Raw genomic sequence first — 26,419 nt, 5'->3', positions numbered from 1 at the left:
AAATAAACCATGCTGATTTGCAATACTGAGTTTTTCTTCAAGAAAGAGATTTTATTGGAAGCACATAAAGTTTGCTTTAAGAGTCTTAATTCTGTGGGTCTACTGACCCTGGATTTCAGAGGGTTGATGCTGGGATGTGGAAAAAGTGGGCAGTGAGGAAAAAGAAGTTCCAAGGAAGATAAGCCCAGGAGAGTAAAGGGACTGGTGGGATAGGAGACTAACTTATAAAAAGAAGCCAGAGGTGGTCACCATACTGCTTTGAAAACATCTTTATTTCTCTCCATTAACCTTGAATTGTTTCTTCCTGATTCTGACCTCAAAGATGGTGGTCAGGGGCAAAGTGCCCAAAGATCTGAAAATATTCCACCAATTAGTGGTTTGTTTTTCCTGGAATAAATGTGATAGGCTTATATTTCCCCAATTCCAGTAAAAATCTTCTATTTTCCCCCTTTATAATTTATTTTATTTTACCCAGCTTTCAAGAAAAAAAAAATCTTCTCTTGATCTTACTAGCTGAAACCCCATTCTCCCCTACTATTTAAAGCAAATCTCATGCTAACTCCAATTTCTGTCCTCCCATGCTCTCTTGGACCCCCTCCAATCAAACATTGATCATCACAGCTCTACTGAAGCGGTTCTGGTCAAGGGCAGTACACTCCATATTACTAATCAAGTGATCTTTTATCTGGTCTCATTTTACTGTTGGTCATTTCCTCCATCTTGAAGTATTTTCTTCATGTAGCTTTCAGGACACTATGCTTTTCTAGTTCCTCTCCTTCCACCTCATTTTCTTACCTTCTCAGCCTCCATTGCTCTTTCTTCTCTTCTCTTGGATCATTAATGGTGGAATGTTCCAGGGCGCAGGCTTCCCATCCCTTTGCTTTTCTGTCTCTACCCCTTTTTTGGTGATCTCATCTAGATCATGGAGTCAAATGCCATCCTTACCTGAAGGACTCGCACATGTGCACGCCCAGCCTAGAGCTCTCTCCTGAACTCTGCATTCATATATCCAGCTGCTTGGTTGAGTTCTTCTTTTGGATCTCTAATAGCTATCTCAAACTCAGCATGTCCAAAATTAATGCCTCTCCTGCAAACAAACAAACATAGGGTACTCCCCTTGCAGTTTTCTTTACCTCAGCTAATAACAACTCCAGTTGCTCAGGATCAACCCTTAGAGTCATCCTTGATTTCTTTTTCTCCCACTTGCCACAAGTAATCCAGAAGCATACTCTATTGACTCTAATTTTGATACAGACCCAGACTTGTAGACCAGAATCTGACCACACCTTTGCTGTCATCCTGGTCCAAACCTTCATCATTCTTGCAATAGCCTCCTAACGGGTCCCTACTTCTGCCCTTGCTCCCTTTGGTCTGTTCTCAACATAGCAGCCCGAGTGATTCTGCTAAAAATGGTTGTATCATGTCGCATGTCTGCTCAAAAACCCTCCTGTGCCTTTCTGTGTCTCAGAGTAAATGTTTTTGCAAGGACTTGACCACCCTGTGGGATCTGCTCCCCAACCCCCTCCACACCTTGTCTTTGACCTCTTCACTCCATCGTCCATCCATCATCACCTCATTGCCAGCTCACTCACTCCAGCCCGTGGCCTCAGCATTCTCGCTCCTTTGGCACTTGTGTTGTTGATTCTTCTGTCTAGAAAGCCTTTTCCCTAAAAAGCTGTATGGCCCACCCCCACATTAGACTGTCCCTTCTCTCCACATTTTCATACATCCCACCTCACTGCCTTTTATGTTCAAGATATTGACCTACTATTTAATATTTTTATTAATATTTTATTAACATACTATTTAATTTAATTAAAAACTTTAAAGTCTCTTCCCTCATATCCAAAGTAAAGCTCCATAAGGTCCAGGATTTTTCTCTGGTTGTTGCTGTATTTCCAGCACCATAGAATAGGCCTGACTAAATTTTTTTGAATGAGGGAATGAGTAACAATGATACATAGTCATTGTAAACGGATATCTAAAATACAGATATGCAAAGAGAAAAAAGTAAAAATTATCCATAACTGCCAAAGTGATAATGACTACTAGTAACATCTTCTAAATATCCTAAGAGATTTTTAGATGCAAAATCTACATACTGTAGCCCATACTGTTTTATAATAGGCTGTTTTTCCGTTAATAATATTGTGCAAGCTCATCCATACTGACTAGTCTGCTTGTATCATCTTTGAACTCCTGGCTTCTCTTCATTCAGGTCTTAGCCCATCACCTTCTCAGAGGGACCTTCTGTGACTGTCCAACAAAGCCCTCTCCACCAGCCACTCTCCATCACATCTCGTTCTGTTTCCCTTAGGACACTATCACTGAGTGACATTGTCTAGTGTCTCTCTTCCCTGGAGTGAGAGGAGAACTTGATCTGTCTGGTTTACTACCAAAAGCCCAGCACCTAGAAGTGCTTGGCACATAGTAAGTCTCAGTAAATGTGTGTTGAATTAATAAATACCATTTTTATGACTTTTGGATTTCTAGCATTATACATGTTCATGGTGGGAAATCTGGATAACAGAGAAGACCAAAATAGAGTAAAGAGAGTCCTGTTGTCCAGGATTAACAACGCTTATATATGTGCTTCTGGATTTTTAATTTCTATTTCTGTATATATACAATTCTAAAATTAAAGTGGAAACATGCTTTGTGATTTTTTAAATTTAACAAAACATTGTACATATTTCTCATGCCACTAGGTGATCTTTAACAGAATCATTTTTGATGACTGCATGGTATTCTGGCTAATGGATGGAACAGAGTTTCTGTGAACAGTCCCTTATAGGGGACAGTTATGTTTCTTTTTCTCTTTATTTATTTGGTTGCACCCGGTCTTAGTTGTGGCAGGCAGGCTCCTTAGTTGTGGCAGGTGGGCTCCTTAGTTGTGGCATGAAAACTCTTAGTTGCGGCATGCATGCGGGATCTAATTCCCTGATCAGGGATCGAACCCGGGCCCTCTGCATTGGGGGTGTGGAGTCTTAACCACTGAGCCACCAGGGAAGTCCCCAGTTATGTTTCTTTCCCCTCTATTTTTCACTAGTATAAACAACTACATGTATGACCTTGTATTTGTGTGCAGTTATATGTGTACCACTTTAAAAATATTTTGGATAGATTCTTTGATAAGAAAATGATTGAAAAGGGATTGCACATTTATAAATTTTTGACAACTTTGCTCTTCAGGAAGGTTGTTCCAGCTGATATTTCAACTGGCAAAATATGAATGTTCATGTTTCCCACACTCACACCTATAAGGAGCCTAATTATTTTTAGTGATTTCAAATATGATAAACAAGAAACTGAAGGGCAAAATGACATACCTGCAGTGATGTCACACCCCCTTGTCATGAGTCTCACTCTAAAGTGAATGCCTCTAATTTGTCACACTTAAGTCTCCTACTGGCTGCTGGTTTAACAAAGACACACTATCATGTTCAGTAAATATTTTTCTGACCTATATTATAAAGAATTTATTCTAATCAGAATGAATCTTAAACTTCCCCAACCTAGTGACTTGTACTAATAGATTGCCTGACATTAAACCATCTTTGCATTCCTGAAATAAATTCCAATTTATTATTATGCATTATTCTTTCAATAGTCTGCTTGATTTGCTTTGCTAATATTTAATATTTGTTTTTAATCTATAGCCATAATTTAGCTTGATCTATAGTTTATATTTTTGTGTTTTCTATATTTTAATGTCAGGGTTTTCATAGCTTTGTAAAAGAATTGGCAAGCTTTCTGTATGTCTTTATGCTCTATAGTCTTGAGGTTGGAAAAAACTGAGTCATGGAACCATGTGGACCCAACTCCTTTTGAAGAAGTAACTCTTTGATCTCTTTTTAAGATCGAACATCTAAAATGCCACTAAGCTATTGTAAGGATTTTTTTTTCTGGTTATTGACCTGCTTACCTTTCTGCTTAAGTCTTAGTTTTGGTTGTTTATATTTTCCTAGAAAATCTTTTATTTCATCAAGATTCTATTTATCATCATAACACATTTGTACATAATATTTCTCTCTTTTTTTAAATGTCTTTATTGGAGTATAATTGCTTTACAATGGTGTGTTTGTTTCTGCTTTATAATAAAGTGAATCAGCTATACATATACACATATCCCCATATCTCCTCCCTCTTGAGTCTCCCTCCCACCCTCCTTATACCACCCCTCTAGGTGGACACAAAGCACCGAGCTGCTCTCCCTGTGCTATGAGGCTGCTTCCCACTAGCTAGCTATTTTACATTTGGTAGTGTATATATGTCCATGCCACTCTCTCACTTCGTAACAGCTCACCCTTCCCACTCCCGTTGTCCTCAAGTCCATTCATAATATTCTCTTAACTTAAAAAACTTCACCTTATCTATCAATATCCCCTTTTCTTCCCAATATTCTATATTTGTATTTTCTATCTTTTTCCTCAGAATTACATTTTAACAATAAGCTAATGGATACGTGTGATGGTTTTATGGTTTATCATTCCCTTATATTTTACATCTTATATCTTCTTTGTTAAGGACAATTTTTGAGAATTAAATTACAGTGCTTACCCATATTTTGAAAAGTTTTAAAGCAGGGTTATAGTGGAGCATACACTCCACTACAGGTAGGAGGGCATGCCGCGATCAATGGATCACCCAGGTTCCTTTCATGCATGAGCTACTCTCAGCTCTTCTCTCATCAAACACTGCCTTCAGTGTTTCTCCTGCTTCTCAATCTCAGGTTTGGAGAATTTCCCCCAATATGGGAATTGGAAGTTTCCCCAGCACCAGTGGTTTTCTTCAGAAGCAGTGCATCTTGAACCGAGAGGCCATCTGAAGAATCAGACCCTAGCAGGGTGACTATGTTGCCCTCAGAACTTCCAAAGAAAGGAGAAACTCTTGGGATAGATGGCCCCCAAACAGAAGAAGCAGCTGCTCCTGGACAAAAAGGCTGCAGTGCCTTGGATGACCCCTGCCCCTTCACAGAAGGCTGCTCTTATTGTGGCTTAAAGTTAGGTCTACTGGGAAAGGTCCAGAGTGTGAGCTCTGCCAGTGAGTGAGGACCGTCTTCTGGGTTTCAGACTTCTCATTGTATCTTCACATGGTGGAAGAGGCCAGCTAGCTCTCTGGGGACTCTTTTATAAGGGCACTAATCCCATTCATGTAGGCTCCACTCTCATGACCGAATCACTTCCCAAAAGTCTCACTCCTAATACTCATCTTGGGCTTTAGGTTTTCAACATGAATTTTGGGGGAGGTAAAAACATTCAGATCATAGAAGCCAGAGAATCTGCTGCTCTGGAGCATCTCAGAAGTTGCCAAGGAAGATGCTGGCAGATGGAAAGATGGTGGCACAGGGCCAAGGGGCATATCAGTTCCTAGGTCCAATGTAGCCTTGTCAGCTACAGGTGACGTATAACTTATGAGGACTATATCTGATGTCATGAACCACCAGACGAGTTAGTGTGGCATCCAGGAGCAGCCATGATGAATGCAAGGGCTCTGAGGTTGCTTGAAAATACTTTCAGGGAAGACTGTGGTGAGCAGAACCATCTGCATCGACTCCAAAGCTACTAAAACATTGCCCCCAAGTCCCTTACTGAGATACCTCTTATATCCTCTGGAATTGTAAGGCCTACTGCCCAGAGTGTCTCACCGAGAAGCCGATGACCCAGGATTCCAGGCTGGGAATGGCAGACGTTCCTCTGAGGAAGATGCCTGGGCCACCATGGAGCTATCTGAGCTGGCTGAAGTCAAGCGGAGACAGCACCTGCTTCAGAATCCCCAGGGCAACTCTTGGCAGAGGGGCCCTGGTGTAACTGGGGAGGCAGAGGCAGTAAAGTAGAGAAAGCCTGGGGAACAGAAGCTCTCACTTCAGGAGAAACAGGCAGCGGACCAGTGGAAATTCTACCAGCCTACACTTTTGGGAGCAAAGGACACTGGGGAGAGAATCCACCTCATATTTAATATCCATTGAGATGCCACGTCACATGCTGTGTTCTGGCGTGGCTTATGTGTTTCCTCTGGATGTGGGAGTCCTCTCATACGAGCCCTTTGTTGCAGACTCTGTATTTTGGACAGTGATTCTTCTTGTAGCCCAGCACCAGGTATTGTCTGGCTCACCCCTGGGACCCCAGAGGAGCCACCCTCCTGAGGACTCGGTCCTCCTTGGGATTCACTTTTAAGGTGTCAGAACAGTTTCTTTTGTAAAGGATGGGTATTTATTTAGGTCCCAGTCGGTATGTGGAAAACAATTTAAAGTGTTTGGATGGCTTCTCGTCTTTCCTTCTTTCACCACGCTGAGTCAAGTCTTTAAAAGGTCAACTTCACCTGTTAAAACACAGAGGAATTTTTATAGTGTGTGTTTGTACAAACTGCTAAGTAGCTTTGCTACAAGCCCTCTGTTAAAAGAGAAACATAAATTATTTTACTCCTTTTATTATTCACTGCAATTTCTTTTATATTTATATTCACATTCACCTGACTCCTTGATTTTGATTCATGTTTTGGTCAGCTAGAGAATATACTCAATTCATTTTCTTCAGACAGGATACTGCTGTGGTGGTGTAATTTCAGAAATTTTGAATGTTGGAGAAATTTCACTTATTTTTTTTACATAATGATAATTTGGGGGTGTATAAAACTCATTGGGTAATAATAGTATTTTTGCTTAAATTTTTTATGGCATTTAGACCTCTGTAAGAGAAGTCTGATACCAAAGTAATTTTGGTTTAGTTTTAACAATTTTTTTTTCTGCCCAAGTCTCTGTAGGTTGTTTACATTATCCTTGAACATTTAAAAAAGAAAAAAAATTTTTTATGGAAGTATAGTTGATTTGCAATGATTTCGGGTATACAGCAAAGTGGCTCAGTTATACATACTCAGTTATATATGTATATATATAAATAAAATACACACATGCATAAACATATATTATTTTTCAGATTCTTTTCCATTATAGGTTATTATAAAATATTCTATATAGTTCCCTGTGCTATACAATAGGTCTTTTCATTTATATATTTTATATATAGTAGTGTGAATATATTAATCTTTGAACTTTATTAACATCTCCTGGTTAATGCCCAGCTCTAGGGAAATTTCTGGAGGCTTGATACTCTGTCTTCTCTCTTTGTTCCTTGTAGAATATCTCTCTACTTAACATGTACTGGTTCTCTTACACCTGCCCCCAACATTTCTTATCTTTTCATTAGCCTTTTCATCACTTTTTATGTGTTTTTACTTGAGTTCTGAAATAATACCTTTTAATTCACTGCTTCTGTTTTTTGGTTTTTGGGTTTTTTCCCCATATCCAGTCTGTTCCACGCTGCCTTCACTGCATTTTCTATTTTGATAATCATGTTTTTCATTGGAAAGCTATTCTTGTAGCCATACATTATTCCTTTTGTTCTTAAATTCAGTATCATCCCAAATCACAGTGAAAGTGAAAAATAAGATTTATATTTTTGTTCTGTTAACTGTTAGCTGGAAAGGTCTGTGTGTGTTTATAGTTCAACATGGTGAGAACTGATATTTTTCTGCTGAAAAGCATAGTGCTGACTGTATGAACCTGACTATCCTTATACCCTCCCAACCTCCTTAATACCCCTGATACGAAGTTCTAGAAGTCACTGTGTACCATGGCAACATGGGTATCTCAGTACTAAAGAGGCTGTTTCTTTTAGTGGTGGTGAAAAAAAAGCCAGCTTGAACTATTGCCTCATGAGAAGGTTTTTTTTATTATCTTCCATCAGATGAAAGACTATATGCCTACACTTTGCCAATATTCATCCAGATACATTTTTGAAACATAAAACTCTTCAATTTCTTGAGCACCCTTTTCTTCTTTTGAACTGGAATCCAAGCAGTGGAGGCCCATCACCTTACAGCCTCTTAAATGGCACACGTAATTATTCTTTGACTTTACTTTTCCTAGGGCTGCATTCTCAAGTAATTTAAGTTTCCTTTTGTTATATGTGGTTGGCATCAGCCTGCACGATGAGTTGGTGTCTAACACAACAATTTTGAAATAGTGTTTTTCTTTTATGTCTCATGATTAATGTAGGGTGTAACTCGATCTTGGTATACACTAGAATGTCAAGTGGCCGCAGCTCAATTCTTCCTGTGGAGAGTCAGAAAGCCGGCATGCATTACTAATCTATTATATTGCATATTAAACAAATCCAAAATTTGTCCAGTTTCTTCCATAAAAGCCAAAGTACTTTTGTAATCACAATATAATATTTGTCCACTCCCTTCTCTGTAATTTAGTATATCTTGGATGGCCAAGTACTTCTACATGGATGGGAAGAATCACTCCTTTCCCCTGTGAAAGGAGGCAAAGAATGTGGTAACAGTGTATTAGAATGAGTCTGGTTGGAGATCACATCTTGGGTTTGATTCTGGCACCATTATTTACTACTAAATTATGCTCTGAGCCTTATATTTTCTCATCTGTTTTTTAAAAAAAGAAAAAAGCTAATAACATGTCAGCCAGCTGAATTTGCCAGTCTGTAACTTCTGCCTTAGACTTTTTTAATCCTGACTACCCCAATTCAGGACAGAAAAACAGTTGCTCCTTGGCTGTGAAGGCAGTAGCTATTCGGGTTCATTTATGCCCAGGCCAGGATCTGGTATTTTGCGTTCTAGGATTAACCAAATCCTTGGGCCCTGCTCATTCTGGAAGGGAAGGCTTTCACAGGCTTGTTATAAGGAATCCAATAGGTAATACCTATAAAGTATTGGTTTTTACTTATTTCATGTAAGGTGCTTTTGGCTGCAGAAAATTTCACTGTCAGAGGCTTAAATTATAAGGATTTTTTTGTTTACCTCAGAATTCTGGTGATATGTGTCTGTAGGTTTGACTCAACAGTTTCACCAAGGCCCCTGGTTGGTCCTTATCCATGCATCCACTCTGCCATTCTTGGAATGTTGGCCCGTAGTTGCAAGAGGGCATGCTGACTTGTTGCCTCATGGCTTCAAAATGGCTGCTTCCACTCCAAGAATTAAGCTCTCACCCAGCTACATTCAGAGCAGAAAACGAAGGAAGTGGAGTGCAACAGAGACTCTCCTCTTCTTTCTTTGTGAGAAAAGAAGTTTCCAGAGGATTCCCTCTCCCCATAGACTTCCCTTCAGGTCTCCAAGGCCAGAACCAGTAATACTCCTAGCTTCTAGGAAGGCTAAGAAAACGAGTATATGAGTATACTTTCTTAGCCTCTATAGTGAGAAGCAGGTCAGGGAGAATGGGTGAGAATGCCTGCTAGGTCTTCCACAAAGGGGTCTATTATGCCCTCAGGAGTGTTCTCTCCTTCATCTCTCCATCTCATCTGAATGAATTAACCCTTCTTTGTTACATAGCAGACCACATCTTAATGTGTACAAGTTAAATGAGCAGTTTACTTGTTAAACATTAACTGATTATAGTAAACACAACTGTAATCAGACTTTCCTACAAAACTCTATATATCCTTTCATTTACATAACAATTTCACATCCATTATCTCAAATCATCTTCATAATAATGCTGTGAGATCAAAATTTTAGTTTCTCTTTATATATGGGAAACATGGAGATTAAAATTATGATCATACAGCTCACCAGTGGTAGACAGGGAGCCTTAATCCCTTGACCAAAGCTACTTTACAGTGCTTTTCATGCTGTTTGTAAACCATATCCGAGGTAGGAAAATTAAACAGAAAGGATATCTCCTGTTTTCTCATAGTAGGGTAAACTTCTGGTACCTTTTCTAATAGGAAGAAAATAATGAAGCTCTACATCCAGTTAAAACTTCCACTGTTCCTTTTTGGGAAACAGTAGTACCTCATAAAATATAAAATGGGAATTTCCCTTGATCCAACAATCCCAGGCTATAAATTTTAAATAGGGATATAGAAACAGAAAGGCAAAAGGGCTTCTCTCTAATTTGTATTTAGCATTGTTAATACTAACGAACTGTGGAAATAATCTAAGTGGTCATGAGTAGGGAACTACTGAAGCAAATTATGGTATATGTGTACAAGAGAACTATGCATCTGTTAAATTATTGTAAAGCAATGTCATTTATGAAAATTGATGCAATCATTGATTAAAAATTCCCAAATAGCAGACCGAACCCAATAGCACATTTAAAAAAAAGAATACATTATGATCAAATGAGGTTTATTCCAGGAATGTAAGGATGATTCAATTTTAGGGAATCTGTAAACATCTGTGAAAGGCAGATGATAAAATTCGATAAATATTCTTGATACAAAGCATTCAAAAGAACTGATTGATGCTTCCTTAATATGATGAAATCTGTAGCATTCTTAATCTGCTTAATATTGAAACCATAGCCCCTTTCCCACTAAACTCAGGAAGAAGGCAAAGATGGCCATTTTCTCCACTTTATTTAATATTGTGTTGGATTTACTGGCCAATATAATCATAGAGATAAAATATTTAAAGACACGAGAATTAGAAAAGAAGAGATAAAAACTATCTCTACAAGTGATATGGGTGCAGTATACATGGAAAACATAAAAGGCCTAAAAAAATAAAACTAATTGAAACTGATTCAAACTAAGAGAATTCAGTAAGCTATCTGTATATAAAATTAGCCTGAAAAGTCAATAGCTTTAATATATACAAACAATAATCTGCTAGAAAATAACAATGGAAGATCTCATTTAAATAGCAACATCAAAAACAACAAAAGACAAACCACTTAGGAATAAACTCAAAGGAAATCCGCAAAATCTGTACAGGAAAAATTTCACACACTCCTGAAAGATACAAAAACACAAAATGAGATTTGAAAAAATGTAAAGACTTTTTTGTTTTTGCAGGGGAATAGGATGACAACATCATACAGATATCCATTGTTCCCCCTCCGAATGCCAAAAGGGTGGTTTTTGTTGGAGCTAAATAAGTTAATTCTAAATTTCATATGGAAAAATTAAAAAACCCAAATATCTAGGAAAATCCTGGAAAAGGAGGACACAAGAGGAGGTCTAGCAAATTCTATGAGATTATGAAACAACACACTATTAGGTCTCTGTAATTAAAGCAGTGTGACACAGGTGCATGAAAAGATAGACAACCCAATAGAATAAAGTAGAGTCCTGAAGTAGACTGACATAGATCTGCAGTTGGTATATGATAAGGGTGGCATCTCAGATAACTGGGAAAAAGATAGACTTTTAAATCAATGATGTTAGAACAATTGGAAAAAGATAAAATTGTACCCATACTTTACACCATACACAAGGATAAATTCCAAATGAGATAAAGATCTAAATGTTAACAAAGGAAAGGTTTTCTAAATATGACACAATGCAAGAGGAATTGACTAAATTCAATTCCTCTTGAATAAAAGGATAAATAAAAGGAATAAAATAAAATAAAATAAAATTCCTCACAATAAAAGGAATTTGACTTCAAAAATGTACAATCTTGGGCTTCCCTGGTGGCGCAGTGGTTGAGAGTCCGCCTGCTGATGCAGGGGACATGGGTTCGTGCCCCAGTCTGGGAAGATCCCACATGCCGCAGGGTGGCTGGGCCCGTGAGCCATGGCCGCTGAGCCTGCGCGTCCGGAGCCTGTGCTCCGCAACAGGAGAGGCTACAACAGTGAGAGGCCTGCGTACTGCAAAAAAAAAAAAGAAAAAAAAAAAAGTACAATCTTTTGCAATGTAGAAAAAAATGTAAATAATGTCAACAGACAAATGGCAGAGAAAAAAATCTGCAACTTATATCAGATACAAAAGGTTAAATCACTAGCTATCGAAAATTTAGAAAGTATATGGTAATTAAACATATGGAAAGATGTTCAACCGACTATAATGAGTGAAGGCAAATTAAAACTACACTGTTGAAGGAAGCTGAAAGGAGAGGGAATGAAAAAGACACTGAAGGAGACCTTCAAGATGGTGGAGGAGTAAGACGTGGAGATCACCTTCCTCCCCACAAATACATCAGAAAAACATCTACATGTGGAGCAACTCCTGCAGAACACCTACTGAATGCTGGCAGAAGACCTCACACTTCCCAAAAGCATCAGGAGCAGCAGATAAAATCTCCACAATCAACTTGATGTACCCTGCATCTGTGGAATGCCTGAATAGACAGCGAATCATCCCTAAATTGAGGCAGTGGACTTTGAGAACAACTGTAGACTTGGGCCGTGTGGCTCACAGGGTCTTGGTGCTCCGGCTGGGTGTCAGCCTGTGCCTCTGAGGTGCAAGAGCCGAGTTCAGGACATTGGCCCACCTGAGACCTCGTGGCTCCATGTAATATCAAATAGCGAAAGCTCTCCCAGAGATCTCCATCTCAATGCTAAGACCCAGCTCCACTCAATGACCAGCAAGCTACACTGCTAGACACCCTATGCCAAACAACTAGCAAAACAAGAATGTGATGCCACCCATTAGCAGAGAGGCTGCCTAAAATCATAATAAGGTCACAGACACCCTAAAACACACCACCAGATGTGGTCCTGCCCACCAGAAAGAGAAGATCCAGCCTCATCCACCAGAACACAGGCACTAGTTCCCTCCACCAGGAAGCCTACCCAACCCACTGCATCAACAGTAGCCACTGGGGGCAGACAACAAAAACAACAGGAACTACGAACCGGCAGCCTGCAAAAAGGAGAACTCAAACACAGTAAGTTAAGCAAAATGAGAAAACAGAGAAATATGCAGCAGGTGAAGGAGCAAGGTAAAAACCCACCAGACCAAACAAATGAAGAGGAAATAGGCAGCCTACCTGAAAAAGAATTCAGAGTAATGATAGTAAAAATGATACAAAATCTTGGAAATAGATGCAGAAAATACAAGAAACATTTAAGAAGGACCTAGAAGAACTAAAGAGCAAACAAACAATGATGAACAACACAATAAATGAAATTAAAAATTCTTTAGAAGGAATCAATAGCACAATAACTGAGGCAGAAGAACGGATAAGTGACCTGGAAGATAAAATAGTGGAAATAACTACTGCAGAGCAGAATAAAAAAAAAAAAGAATGAAAAGAATTGAGGACAGTCTTAGAGACCTCTGGGACAACATTAAATTCACCAACATTGGAATTATAGGGATCAGAGAAGAAGAAGAGAAAAAGAAAGGGACTGAGAACATATTTGAAGAGATTATAGTTGAAATCTTCCCTAATATGGGAAAGGAAATAGTTAATCAATCCAGGAAGCACAGAGAGTCCCATACAGGATAAATCCAAGGAGAAACATGCCAAGACACATATTAATCAAACTATCAAAAATTAAATACAAAGAAAAAATATTAAAAGCAGCAAGGGAAAAACAACAAGTAACATACAAGGGAATCCCCATAAGGTTAACAGCTGATCTTTCAGCAGAAGCCCTGCAAGCCAGAAGAGAGTGACAAGACATATTTAAAGTGATGAAAGGGAAAAACCTACAACCAAGATTACTCTACCCAGCAAGGATCTCATACAGATTCGATGGAGAAGTTAAAACATTTACAACAAGCAAAAGTTAAGAGAATTCAGCACACCAAACCAGTTTTACAACAAATGCTAAAGGAACTTCTCTAGGCAGGAAACACAAGAGAAGAAGACCTACAATAACAAACCCAAAACAATTAAGAAAATGGTAATAGGAACATACATGTCGATAATTACGTTAAACATAAATGGATTAAATGCTCCAACCAAAAGACATAGTCTGGCTGAATGGATACAAAAACAAGACCCGTATATATGCTGTCTACAAGAGACGCACTTCAGACCTAGGGACACATAAAGACTGAAAGTGAGGGGATGGAAAAAGATAATCCATGCAAATGGAAATCAAAAGAAAGCTGGAGTAGCAATTCTCCAATCAGACAAAATAGACTTTAAAGTAAAGACTATTACAAGAGAGAAAGAAGGATACTACATAATGATCAAGGGATCAATCCAAGAAGAAGATATAACAGTTGTAATTATTTATCCACCCAACGCAGGAGCACCTCAATACATAAGGCAAAGCTAACAGCCATAAAAGGGGAAATCGACAGTAACACAATCATAGTAGTGGAGTTTAACAACCCACTTTCACCAATGGACAGATCAGCCAAAATGAATATAAATAAGGAAACACAAGGCTTAAATGATACATTAAACAAGATGGACTTAATTGATATTTATAGGACATTTCATCCATAAACAACAGAATACACTTTCTTCTCAAGTGCTCATGGAACATTCTGCAGCATAGATCATACCTTGGGTCACAAATCAAGCCTTGGTAAATTTAAGAAAACTGAAATTGTATCAAGTATCTTTTCTGACCACAACGCTATGAGACTAGATATCAATTACAGGAAAAAATCTGTAAAAAATACAAACACATGGAGGCTAAACAATACACTACTTAATAACCAAGAGATCACTGAAGAAATCAAAGAGGAAATCAAAAACTACCTAGAAACAATGACAATTGAAAACACGACAACCCAAACCTATGGGATGCAGCAAAAGCAGTTCTAAGAGGGAAGTTTAGAGCAATACAATCCTACCTCAAGAAACAAGAAATATCTCAAATAAACAACCTAACCTTACACCTAAAACAATTAGAGAAAGAAGAACAAAAAAACCCCCAAAGTTAGCAGAAGGAAAGAAATCATAAAGATCAGATCAGAAATAAATGAAAAAGAAATGAAGTAAACAATAGCAAAGATCAATAAAACTAACAGCATTTTCTTTGAGAATATAAACAAAATTAATAAACCATTAGCCAGACTCATCAAGAATAAAAGGGAGAAGACTCAAATCAATAGAATTAGAAATGAAAAACGAGAAGTAACAACTGACACTGCAGAAATACAAAGGATCAGGAGAGATTACTACAAGCAACTCTATGCCAATAAAATGGACAACCTGGAAGTAATACACAATTTCTTAGAAAAGCACAACCTTCTGAGACTGAAAAAGGAAGAAATAGAAAATATAAGCAGACCAATTACAAGCATTGAAATTGAGGCTGTGATTAAAAATCTTCCAAGAAACAAAAGCCCAGGACCAGATGGCTTAACAGGCGAATTCTATTAAACATTTAGAGAAGAGATAATACCTATCCTTCTCAAACTCTTCCAAAATACAACAGAGGGGGCAACACTCCCAAACGCATTCTATGAGGCCACCATCACGCTGATAAAACCAGACAACGACGTCACAAAGAAAGAAAACTACAGGCCAATATCACTGATGAACATAGATGCAAAAATCCTCAACAAAATACTAGCAAACAGAATCCAACAACACATTAAAAGGCTCATACACCATGATCAATTGGGGTTTATCCCAGGAGTGCAAAGGTTCTTCAATATACACAAATCAATCAATGTGATAAACCATATTAACAAATTAAAGGAGAAAAACCATATGATAATCTCAAAAGATGCAGAAAAAGCTTTCAACAAAATTCAACACCCATTTATGATAAAAACCCTCCAGAAAGTAGGCATAGAGGGAACATACCTCAACATAATAAAGGCCATATATGACAAACCCACAGACAACATCATTCTCAATGGTGAAAAACTGAAACCATTTCCTCTAAGATCAGGAACAAGACAGGTTGTCCACTCTCACCACTATTATTCAACATAGTTTTTGAAGTTTTAGCCACAACGATCATAGAAGAAAAAGAAATAAAAGGAATCTAAATTGGAAAAGAAGAAGTAAAGCTGTCACTGTTTGCAGATGACATGATACTATACATAGAGAATCCTAAAGATGCTACCAGAGAACTACTAGAGCTAATCAATGACTTTGGTAAAGTAGCAGGATACAAAATTAATGCACAGAAATCTCTTGCATTCCTACACACTAATGATGAAAAATCTGATAGAAATTAAGGAAACACTCCTATTTACCACTGCAACAAAAAAGAATAAAATACCTAGGAATAAACCTACTAAGGAATCAAAAGACCTGTATGCAGAAAACTATAAGACACTGATGAAAGAAATTAAAGATGACACAAATGGATGGAGAGATATACCATGTTCTTGGATTGGAAGAATCAACATTGTGAAAATGACTGTACTACCCAAAGCAATCTACAGATTCAATGCTATCCCTGTCAAACTACCAGTGGCATTTTTCACAGAACTATAATAAGAAATTTCACAATTTGTAAGGAAACACAAAAGACCCCGAACAGCCAAAGCAATCTTGAGAAAGAAAAACGGAGCTGGAGGAATCAGGCTCCTGGACTTTAGACTATACTACAAAGCTACAGTAATCAAGACAGTATGGTGCTGGCACAAAAACAGAAATATACATCAATGTAACAGGATAGAAAGCCCAGAGATAAACCCGGACACATATGGTCACCTTATTTTTGATAAAGTAGTCAAGTATATACAATGGAGAAAAGAGAGCATCTTCAAAAGTGGTGCTGGGAACACTGGACAGCTACATGTAAAAGAAAGAAATTAGAACACTTCCTAACACCATACACAAAAATAAACTCAAAATGGATTAAAGACCTAAATGTAAGGCCAGACACTAGAAAACTCTTAGAGGAAAACATAAGCAGAACACTCTTTGACATAAATCACAGCAACATCTTTTTTGACCCACCTCCTAGAGAAATGGAAATAAAAAGAAAAATAAACACATGGCACCTACTGAAACTTAAAAGCTTTTGCACAGCAATGGAAACCATAAACAAGATGGAAATATAACCCTCAGAATGGGAGAAAATATTTGCAAATGAAGCAACTGACAAAGGATTAATCTCCAAAATGTACAAGCAGCTCATGCAGCTCAATATCAAATAAACAAGCAACCCAATCCAAAAATGGGCAGAAGACCTAAATAGACATTTCTCCAAAGAAGATATACAGATTGCCAACAAAGACATGAAAGGATGCTCTACATCACTAATCATTAGAGAAATGCAAATCAAAACTACAGTGAGGTATCACCTCACACCAGTCAGAATGGCTGTCATCAAAATTCTACAAACAATAAATGCTGGAGAGGGTGTGGAGAAAAGGGAACCCTTTTGCACTGTTGGTGGGAATGTAGATTGATACAGCCACTATGGAGAACAGTATGGAGGTTCCTTAAAAAAATAAAAATAGAACTACCATCCCACCCAGCAATCCCACTACTGGTCATATACCCTGAGAAAACCATAATTCAAAAATAGTCTTGTACCACAATATTCATTGCAGCTCTATTTACAATAGCCAGGACATGGAAGCAACCTAAGTGTCCATTGACAGATGAATGGATAAAGAAGATGTGGCACATATACACAATTGAATATTACTCAGCCATAAAACGGAATGAAATTGAGTAATTCATAATGAGGTGGATGGACCTAGAGTCTGTCATACAAAGTGAAGTAAGTCAGAATGCGAAAAACAAATACTGTATGCTAACACGTATATATGGAATCTAAAAAAAAATGGTTCTGATGAACCTAGGGGCAGGACAGGAATAAAGATGCAGACATAGAGAATGGAGTTGAGGACATGGGGAGTGGGATGGGTAAGCTGGGATGACGTGAGAGAGTGGCATGTACTTATATACACTATCAAATGTAAAATAGATAGCTAGTGGGAAGCAGCCGCATAGCACAAGGAGATCAGCTCCGTGCTTTGTGACCACCTAGAGGGTTGGGGTAGGGAGGGTGGGAGGGAGACGCAAGAGGAAGTATTTATGGGGATATATGTATATGTTTAGCTGATTCACTTTGTTATAAAGCAGAAACTAACACACCATTGTAAAGCAATTATACTCTAAGAAAGATGTAAAAAAAAAAAAAACAGACAAAAAAACCTGCACTATCCCTTGTGGAAGGGAAGTGGCTGAGAGGGGCTGGGGAAGGCTTCTGGTGTGCCATAACTGGATCTGGGTGGGGGCTTCCTAATCCTTCACTTTGTAAAATTTCTCAAGCTCTACACTTTAGATTTATGCAGTCCATTGTATGTTCATTATGCTTACCAAAAAAGGAAAAAGTTCTTAAAAAAAAATCCTGACAGATAACATTTCTTACTTATCAGATGGGCACAAATCCAAGTTTGACAATATGATCTGTTGGCAAGACTATAAAGGAAACAGGTGCTCTCATATATTACTGATAGAAGTGCAAAACTGCACAACTCTTTGAAAAGAAATCTGACAATATTAACAAAATACCCTTTGCCCTAGTAGTTTCATATCAGTAATATATCCTAAATATATAACTCCAAAATAGCACAAGGTTATTCAGTGTTTTGTTTTGGGCAATATAATAAGAATGGAAACAAGCCAATGTTCATTAGCAGGAGACTGACTAAATAACCAATGGTACTTACACACAATAAACTATTATATGGCCATAGAAAAGAATAATGACGACCTCTATGTATTAATAGAGACAGGAAAAAGCAAGGTGCAGAAAAGTGTATACAGAATTCTACCCTTTCTGGAAAGAAGAGAGAGAAATGAGAGTGCACACATGTGTTTGCTTAGTTTGGTCAAAAGAAATGAAGGAAGATAACATGGAAGCCAATGAAAGGTGCTATCCATTGGGAGAATGAGGGATGGGGCAGGGATTGGGATGGGAATGAGACTTCTCTTTTTACATTTTTTTTTTTTTTTGGCTGCGCCACATGGCATGTGGGATCTTAGCTCCCCAAGCAGGGATCGAACCCGTGCACCCTGCAGTGGAAGCGCAGAGCCCTAACCACTGGAGAGCCAGGGAATTCCTAAACAAGTTTTTAAAATTTTTTTTTCTAATTTTGAGTGAGACTTCTCTGAATGTGTGTTTTTTTTTTTTTTGCGGTACACGGGCCTCTCACTGTTGTGGCTTCTCCCGTTGCGGAGCACAGGCTTCAGACGCGCAGGCTCAGCGGCCACGGCCCACTGGCCCAGCCGCTCCACGGCACGCGGGATTCTCCCGAACCAGGGCATGAACCCGTGTCCCCCGCATCGGCAGGTGGACCCCCAACCACTGCGCCACCAGGGAAGCCCTGAATGTGTTTTCTTATATTGTTCTGAGTTCTGAAAGATGAAAAACTTTACATATTTAAATAATATAATTAAATCAAAGGGGAAAAGTGTGAAGTCCCGGAATTGAGAACAAACAAATGAACCTAATGATATATCAATCTGGAAACATAGCCACCCAGGGAACAGGGTTAATCCAAGTGAATTTTTAATGCAGTATTGAGTTGTATTCTAAGGACAAAAAGAACTGCAATAAAATCTTAAACTTCACCGGGCAGTTGTATTTTTTGATAACACTTTTTTTTTTATAACATTTTAAAAAGTATTATTTCAAAGCTATTGTAGGATAAAGCAAATAAGTAAATTTGCTAATGTTTTTGGGAAGCATGACTTTTATTTGAAGAGAAAATATATGTAAACATAAAAACAAAAATGATAGGGGAGAACCTATAATGTCAAATTTAGATTGGAAATATCAGTATGAATTCATGTTTTGTTTTTTTTTTCAACGTAAGAAGTTCTGACCACTGAAAGGTCCTTAAAACAATGACTTCCCAATGACAATGAGCACATCTAGGGCCCAGATGTTGGTTTCTAAGTCGTTTCCCAGTAAGTTCCAGGTTTCCTTAGAGGAATGACTGATTTTAGATATGGTGCAAGGAAAGTCTAAGATGAGCCTGGGACACTTGTGTCACAGAAACCCAGGAATCACTCAAAGACTAATGGAATCATGTTATAAGTCACAAATAGCAGGTGGAAGGAGTTCCCACTGACTGAACTTGGGATAATTTGAACATCAAATGGAATAATGACTTTAATTATATGTATGTTGAATAAATAAAAACCTGAGTGCAGAGTGATACTAGATAGACAGCTGGATAGGTACCATTTGCTGTACCATTGGTAGCATCATACCAACCTCCAGTGAAATAATTGATTCAAGAAATTGTTTTACCTAAAATGATTAGGTGACAGTTACGGGGTAACAGGATATTCTCAGCATCACAAAGTATTACCCACTGATTACTTGGTAATTGCAAAAGGAAATGCCTTTATGATGGAGACATCTAGAGTAACCATGTGGCTTGGTGATCAAAGTTGGTAGCATTAATAGCGGAATGGGACATCACTTGTCTTCTGATGTGATGGGACATGAAGTACAGAGTCTTGTTTGTAAGAGATATTTAGGAAATAGATAAAGCAAATATGGCAAAATGTAACAATTGTTGAATCTAAATGGTAGATACAAAGGTGATCATTGTATTAGACCTTCAACTCTTCTACATTTTTAAAATTTTCATAATAAATTAGGGAAAAATGATTCCATTGATATGTACTTTATGGAAATACTTGGGAGACTACCAAGGACAAATTGTTGAATTTAAAATGCAGGCTAGAAAATACATAAATCATTATTTATTTTTGTAAAATGTGTATAGTACACTAAAAATTAATACATTTGCACACCTATGTTCATAGCAGCACTATTTAAAATAGCCAAAAGGTGGAAACAACCCAAGTGTCCATCCTTGAATGAATGAATAAACAAAATGTGATGTATACACTCAATGGAATATTAGTTAGCCTTACAAAGGAAATTCTGATACATGCTAGACTATGGATGAACCTTGAGGACATTATGCTAAGTGAAATAGCCCAGTCACAAAAAGAGAAATACTGTATGATGCCACTTATGCGAAGTACCTAGAGTAGTCAAGTTCATAAAGACAGAAAGTAGAATGGTGGTGGCCAGGAGCTGGGGGAGGGAGAAATGTGGAGCTGTTTAATGGGTACAGAGTTTTGCAAGGTGAAAGGAGTTGTGGAGGTTGGTTGCACAACAATGTGAACATACTCAACACTCCTGAACTGTACACTTAAAAATGGTTAAGATGGTAGATTTTATGTGATGTGTATTTTACCACAATTAAAATTAAAATTAAAAAATCAGTAGACACGTATGCAGAGAGTTGTTATTTCTCTAAGTTAGTTTCAATTTTTAGGAAAATGGATTTTCAGGAAACAATAGAAATTGTCCACACAGCCTGAGAATTTTGTCAGAAGACACAAAAATCCTTTATCCCGCGAGGTGAGAGGCTAAGTGGCCCGCCGGGCACCTCCTCTGCATGAAAAGCTCGGCCTGCTGACCTCTTGACTGGGCGGGTTGCCATGAAAAGCTTGGCCTGCTGACCTCTTGACTGGGCGGGGAGAACCTGAGACCCAGCAGCAGGGCCCTTCCAGGAACAATGCTTTGCTTGGTGTCTGGCCAGCAAGGAGGCGAAGTTTGCAGGCTGTTGTTGACCCAGTGCTGGCCCGCCTGCCTCGTCCTTCACACCCATTCCAGCCCCTCACCTTGCCTGACTGCACCCTGGGGTGACTCCTGCCCTCACAGCTTCCTCCACTTCAGAGCCAGGCTTTGATCTCACCTCCCAGGATCCAGTTTCTGTTGAAGTCCATCACTGCTTCAGATCTACGGGTTATTACCCACACAGCATCCCAGGCAGATGATTCATTTCAACCTTGGCTGATCTCTACATTTTGACCTTCTGGCTCTATCGGGCTCCAGGCCCTTTATCCTAGTTGTGATGGAGAACCTACATCTTGACTATGAAGACGTTCATATAAACATACAAGCCATGAAAATCTTCTTTTCCAAAACTTTCAATGTAGCAGTACTAGCATTTATATCCACATGGGATTTTGAAAAAAATGACTTATACAGTTCTATTTTGTTTCCCATTAAATTAATATTTTCTGTTTTACTTAAGGCATTGTCAACATAACCTCAGTATCATACTGTGCCCTCTTTTTTTCAAATTAAATATTTTGAAAACTTAGAAAAGTACAGAGAACATCATAACAAACACCTGTGTTCAGACTCCCCAGGATTAACCAATGTTAACATTTTGTAGTGATTGTTTCAAGTCTAGAATTTTCATTTTACTTCTGTATATGGACAGAGCTGGCCTCGGGAAAACAGTGAAGTTAGCAGAGTTCTTTTCCTGCTGCCCCCTTCCCTGGCAGTTGACTGACCGGGCATCCATGGCCCTTGGTTCTTCAGTGGCCCGTGTGGTGCCTCTCCCAGAACAGCTGTGCTGGCGGCTGTTCCAGGGCTCTAGATGGAACAGTGGAGTCCTCAACTGTATTAGAAATGAGTCCTGGTTATGAGTCACACAAAAAGTTCCAGGCAGAAAAAGGAAAGTTATTAGAACAAAGGAAACTTATTATCATAACTCCGCAGGTGGATCTGTAGGCACCAGGCCTCAGAGAGGAAATGCATCCAGGAAATGAACAGCTGTTGGAATCCCAGCTTGCGGCTGCTTCTCTGTGCTTCATTCTTTATTCTTATCCAGTTCACCTGTTGGAAATTAGCCTCCCATGGCTCCTGTGTTTACACATGACATGGCCAGCCACACGAAGAGACTGACCAGCAGACCTTCAGTGGCAGTTCTACATGTCCGAGCAGGAGCATCTGATTGTCCCACCCTGGGTCAGATGTCCGCCTCTGAGGAGGGTGGCCAGGTCATGTACACAAACATGGCCACCAGGCTCCCACTTTTGTGCTTCTGTGGATTCGGAGGCTGAGTTTCAAGAAGGAAACCCCCTCTCCTGCACATGGGTGCAGAGCTTTCAGGGGACAATCACTGCACGCAACTGGAGTATCAGCCAAAGCTAGGCCTGACTCTCTAGCCTAAACACCTTGAACTTGGGAAAGCAGAAGGAGATGGGGAGGATGAAGATAGCCAGGCCTCACAGCACACGGTATAGGGGCTTCGTGGGTGGCCACTCTCCCTGAGAGGATCGTGGGGCAGGATCTGTGTATGGACCAAGAATCCCATATTATGGCTGGAGTATGCTCTATAGTTGATGCTAATGTTTCTATATTCCTTCCATGAATGTTTAGACTCTGATGTGCCAGGGACTTAACCGGGAGTGAGGAAGCAGTGACAGTCCAACTCCAAACTCCTCCAAAGGGCTTGTACTTTGATGTGAACCCTGCAGGTATAGTCTAGGAGGTTGGGTCCATGTCTGAGCAGTAGCGCATAACGTGAACACTTCCTTTTCTTTCTCCATTCACTCCCACTTCTCAAGGTCTGTGCTTGGGTTTTACCCTTGTAAGTCATTTCAAACATCTTCTAGAATAAGCAGGGTCGATATTTCTAAATACATAAAATGAGGTTATGTTTATATTTTTATGCTAGCTCATAGAAAATGAAATATAATCCTAATAATGGTACTATTTTGACCATATGGACAGTTATCATTTATAATATTTTTTCTGAAGAAATCTCAAACCCTGACTTGGGATGGAGAACAGGCATCCTCGTTGGGGGCTGTGGAGTGGGGTGAGCCTTACATACCACAGATAGTCTGTTGGCTATTATTTGCTCACAAAAAGATGCTTCTCTGGGCTCTTCTGCCCTCAGGTGTTGCAAATTTCACTTCTGAATCACGGCTGCAACCTCACTCCACTTGATCAATAGCAGTACCCTGAGTTTTAGATTGATGGTTGAATGCATGGAAACCCACTGAGCTTCACCCAACACCAAGATGGCTTAGCTTTAGGAAGGACACAGGGCTGGTGACCACACAGCATGCAAGGTGACAGCGGGCAGTCTGTGGGCTCGGGCACAGACTGGGAATACTTCTGGCTTGCTCTGCACGTAGGGTGTGCACTGGATATGAGGGACGAGGTTGAGAACACGCAGACAAATCCAGTTCAGCAAAGCCATTCGCTTGGGGTCCCCTCAGCTTTTGTCCTTGCCAGTCTCAGCCCATTCCCAGCACAGCTGCACCTCATCAAAGCCCATTCCTATGATGACAGTTGAGACAGTGGGGCACAGGAGTCTGGTGCATCCTCTGCAGGCCCTTGGCATCCTGCATTCAACATATCCCTGTGGTCCCTTGACTCAGTGCTACAAGGACTCAACAACTAAGGCAAGAGTCAAATCCTCCTGTGTCTCTGAGGCTAAAAGGTCACAAACCAGCTGCTAACCCAGGGCCTCACCTTCCTCATGTTTGTATCTCAAGCACAGGGTCTGTCATACAATAGGTACTTGATAAGGTAATAGGTAATTGATAGGTATGATAGGTAACAGTCTCATGAATATTCAGTTTTGACCCCTGAACTTTAATTATTTTATATTCAAGTTGTTCATGCGCCTAGTGTTTATAAGTAAGTAAATGATTGCCTAGCAGCAAAACTATTTTTTTTCTATTTTTTTCTATTTTAAGAATAACTTGTATCAAAGGCCTTTGGCTTTTATGCTGATAAAAGACATGGTGATTGTAACATAAAGTCCTGAACTGTTCTCTTTCAATCTGTCTTCCAGATTATTTGAATATATTTTGCTCTATAAGGATGCAGTGATGTTTCAGATTGAACAAGCCACCAAGCAGTGCTCCAAGATCACCCTGACAGACCCCTGGGACCCTCTAGACATTCCTCAGAACTCCACCTTTGAGGACCAGTACTCCATTGGGGGGCCCCAGGAGCAGATCACCGTCCAGGAGTGGTCGGACAGAAAGTCAGCCAGATCGTGTAAGGGTTCAACAAAGTCTTCAAGTATTGCATCTCAGGAAGCAGGGTGGGAAATAATGTTTAAGTCCATTAAGGAAGGTAGTTGTTAAGGAAATTTAGAAGCTTAATCAAATTGTTTAACTCCATTTGCAGTCCCCAAATGTACTCTGCTAGTTATGTAGCGCTGGAATCTAAGCAAGGCACTTGAACAAACACCTCAGCCTTCTAAGGCCCCCTGTAACTTTCTGCCACTTTGACTATTATGGGCTTAGCCTTGGCTCTGATGTTTCATGATGCCCTGGAGGTCTGTGACATGGAAGGTGTTTGTCTAAGTCACACATTAGATTTGGGTGCCTCCTTTTCCTTTCCCCCAAACACTAACTAAAGTTGCAGCGACCAGATCTACTGCCATTATTATATCTGCTTTTATACATAGATGTGAAGCTCTTCTCTGCAATGCTGCCAACACACCTCCCCCAAGACTGTTTCAAAAACACAGGCCTTTATGCTGTGGGAAACAGTATGATGGTTCCCTCCAAAGTGAAGCACAGAATTACCGGATGACCCAGCAATATAGGGCATATACCCTAAAGAACTGAAAGCAAGGACTCAAACATATTTGGACATCCATGTTCATAGCAGCATTATTCATCAAGGCCAGAGGTACAAACAACCCAAGTGTCCATCAGCAGACAAATGGGTACACAAAGCTGGTGTATACATACAGTGGAAAATCACTGAAGCTTAAAAAGGAAGGAAATTCTGACACATGGTACAACATGGATGAACCTTGAGGACATTATGCTAAGTGAAAGAAGCCAGTCACTAAGGGAAAAATACTGTATAATTTCACTTATATGAGGTACCTAGAATAGTCAAAATCATAGAGACAGAAAGTAGAATGGTGGTTTCCAGGGACTGGGGGGAGGAAGGAATGGGGAGTTAGTGTTTAATGAACAGTTTCAACAGGGGGATATGGGAAATTTCTGGAGATGGATGGTGGTGACGCTTTCATAACAATATGAATGTACTTAGTGCCACCAAACTGTACTTAAAAATGGTTAAAATGGTCTATTTTATGTATATTTTGCATAATTAAAAATACACACATTTTGCCTGTCTTGTACATTAAAAACTCAACTTGCCTTCCTCCTATAGATGAAACCTGGATTGGCATTTATACACTCAAGGATTGTTATCCTGTCCAGGAAACCTTCACCAAAAATTACAGTGTGCTGTTGTCCACACGGTTTTTCGACATACAGCTGGGCATTAAAGACCCGTCGGTGTTTACCCCGCCAAGCACATGCCAGACAGCCCAGCCGGAGAGGATGAGAGAGGACTGCTCCTGATAAGCGTGTGAACACGGAAGGGACAGCATCAGACATCAGAAGCCAGCCGCCCCAGCTCGAACCGGATTTGAGACTTGAGAGATGAGACTCTTCATTAGAGATAAATATCATAATTCTAGGAAGATAAACTTCGATGTGTGTTTTGTTTTGGGTTTTTTTTGTATGTGTGGTTGTGACTACTTGGGCTAGGTTTACAAAAAGGAATGGAATGGAGAGTATGTGATGATATATGAAGAGATGGCTAACACGGGGACCTCAGATGTTTCCGAAGCCTGTCTGGGAGCTGCGCTTTCTGTGTGCAGGTGTATGGGAAGTGTGGTGGCATACACAGGGCGAGGGGAGGGTCAGCAGGGGCGAATGTGTTGTTATCGACCTTACTGGGAATTGCTAGATGGCTGGCACATGGGGATAAAAAGAGCGGAACGACTTTGGTCAGTTTTGGTACTAATGCCTAAGCTCTCTACAGACAATGACCCGCTTATTGCCTGCGCCAGGGTAGTGACTGTGCCCACTGCTGCATGCCTCCAGCACCTCCTTTTCCCCCACTCTGTGCTCCCTTGGCTGCTGACAGTGTGATCCCTTAAAATCCCTTCCGGCCTTAAGAGCTTTATGG

The 26,419-nt window shown here is 39.6% G+C and overlaps 1 protein-coding gene across 3 annotated transcripts in view; it reads left to right on the top strand.

The window, feature by feature from the left end:
* EPDR1 (ependymin related 1) overlaps positions 1-25,806 on the top strand; it is a 33,012-nt gene extending 7,206 nt beyond the window's left edge. For 2 of the 3 annotated variants that reach the window (XM_007455334.1, XM_007455333.1), the window contains 2 exons: positions 24,267-24,475; positions 25,613-25,806. In XM_007455334.1, the coding sequence (XP_007455396.1) occupies positions 24,267-24,475; positions 25,613-25,806 (403 nt within the window). The remainder of the gene's footprint in view (positions 1-24,266; positions 24,476-25,612) is intronic. The other variant, XM_007455335.1, reaches the window with a different exon arrangement.
* The last annotated feature ends 613 nt before the right edge of the window (positions 25,807-26,419 follow it).

The sequence above is a fragment of the Lipotes vexillifer genome, unplaced genomic scaffold (genome assembly GCF_000442215.2).
Source record: "Lipotes vexillifer unplaced genomic scaffold, Lipotes_vexillifer_v1.1 scaffold234, whole genome shotgun sequence".
NCBI lineage: Eukaryota > Metazoa > Chordata > Mammalia > Artiodactyla > Lipotidae > Lipotes > Lipotes vexillifer.
Note: the sequence above shows the minus strand (reverse complement) of the source record. Positions and strands in the feature narration are given on the sequence as shown.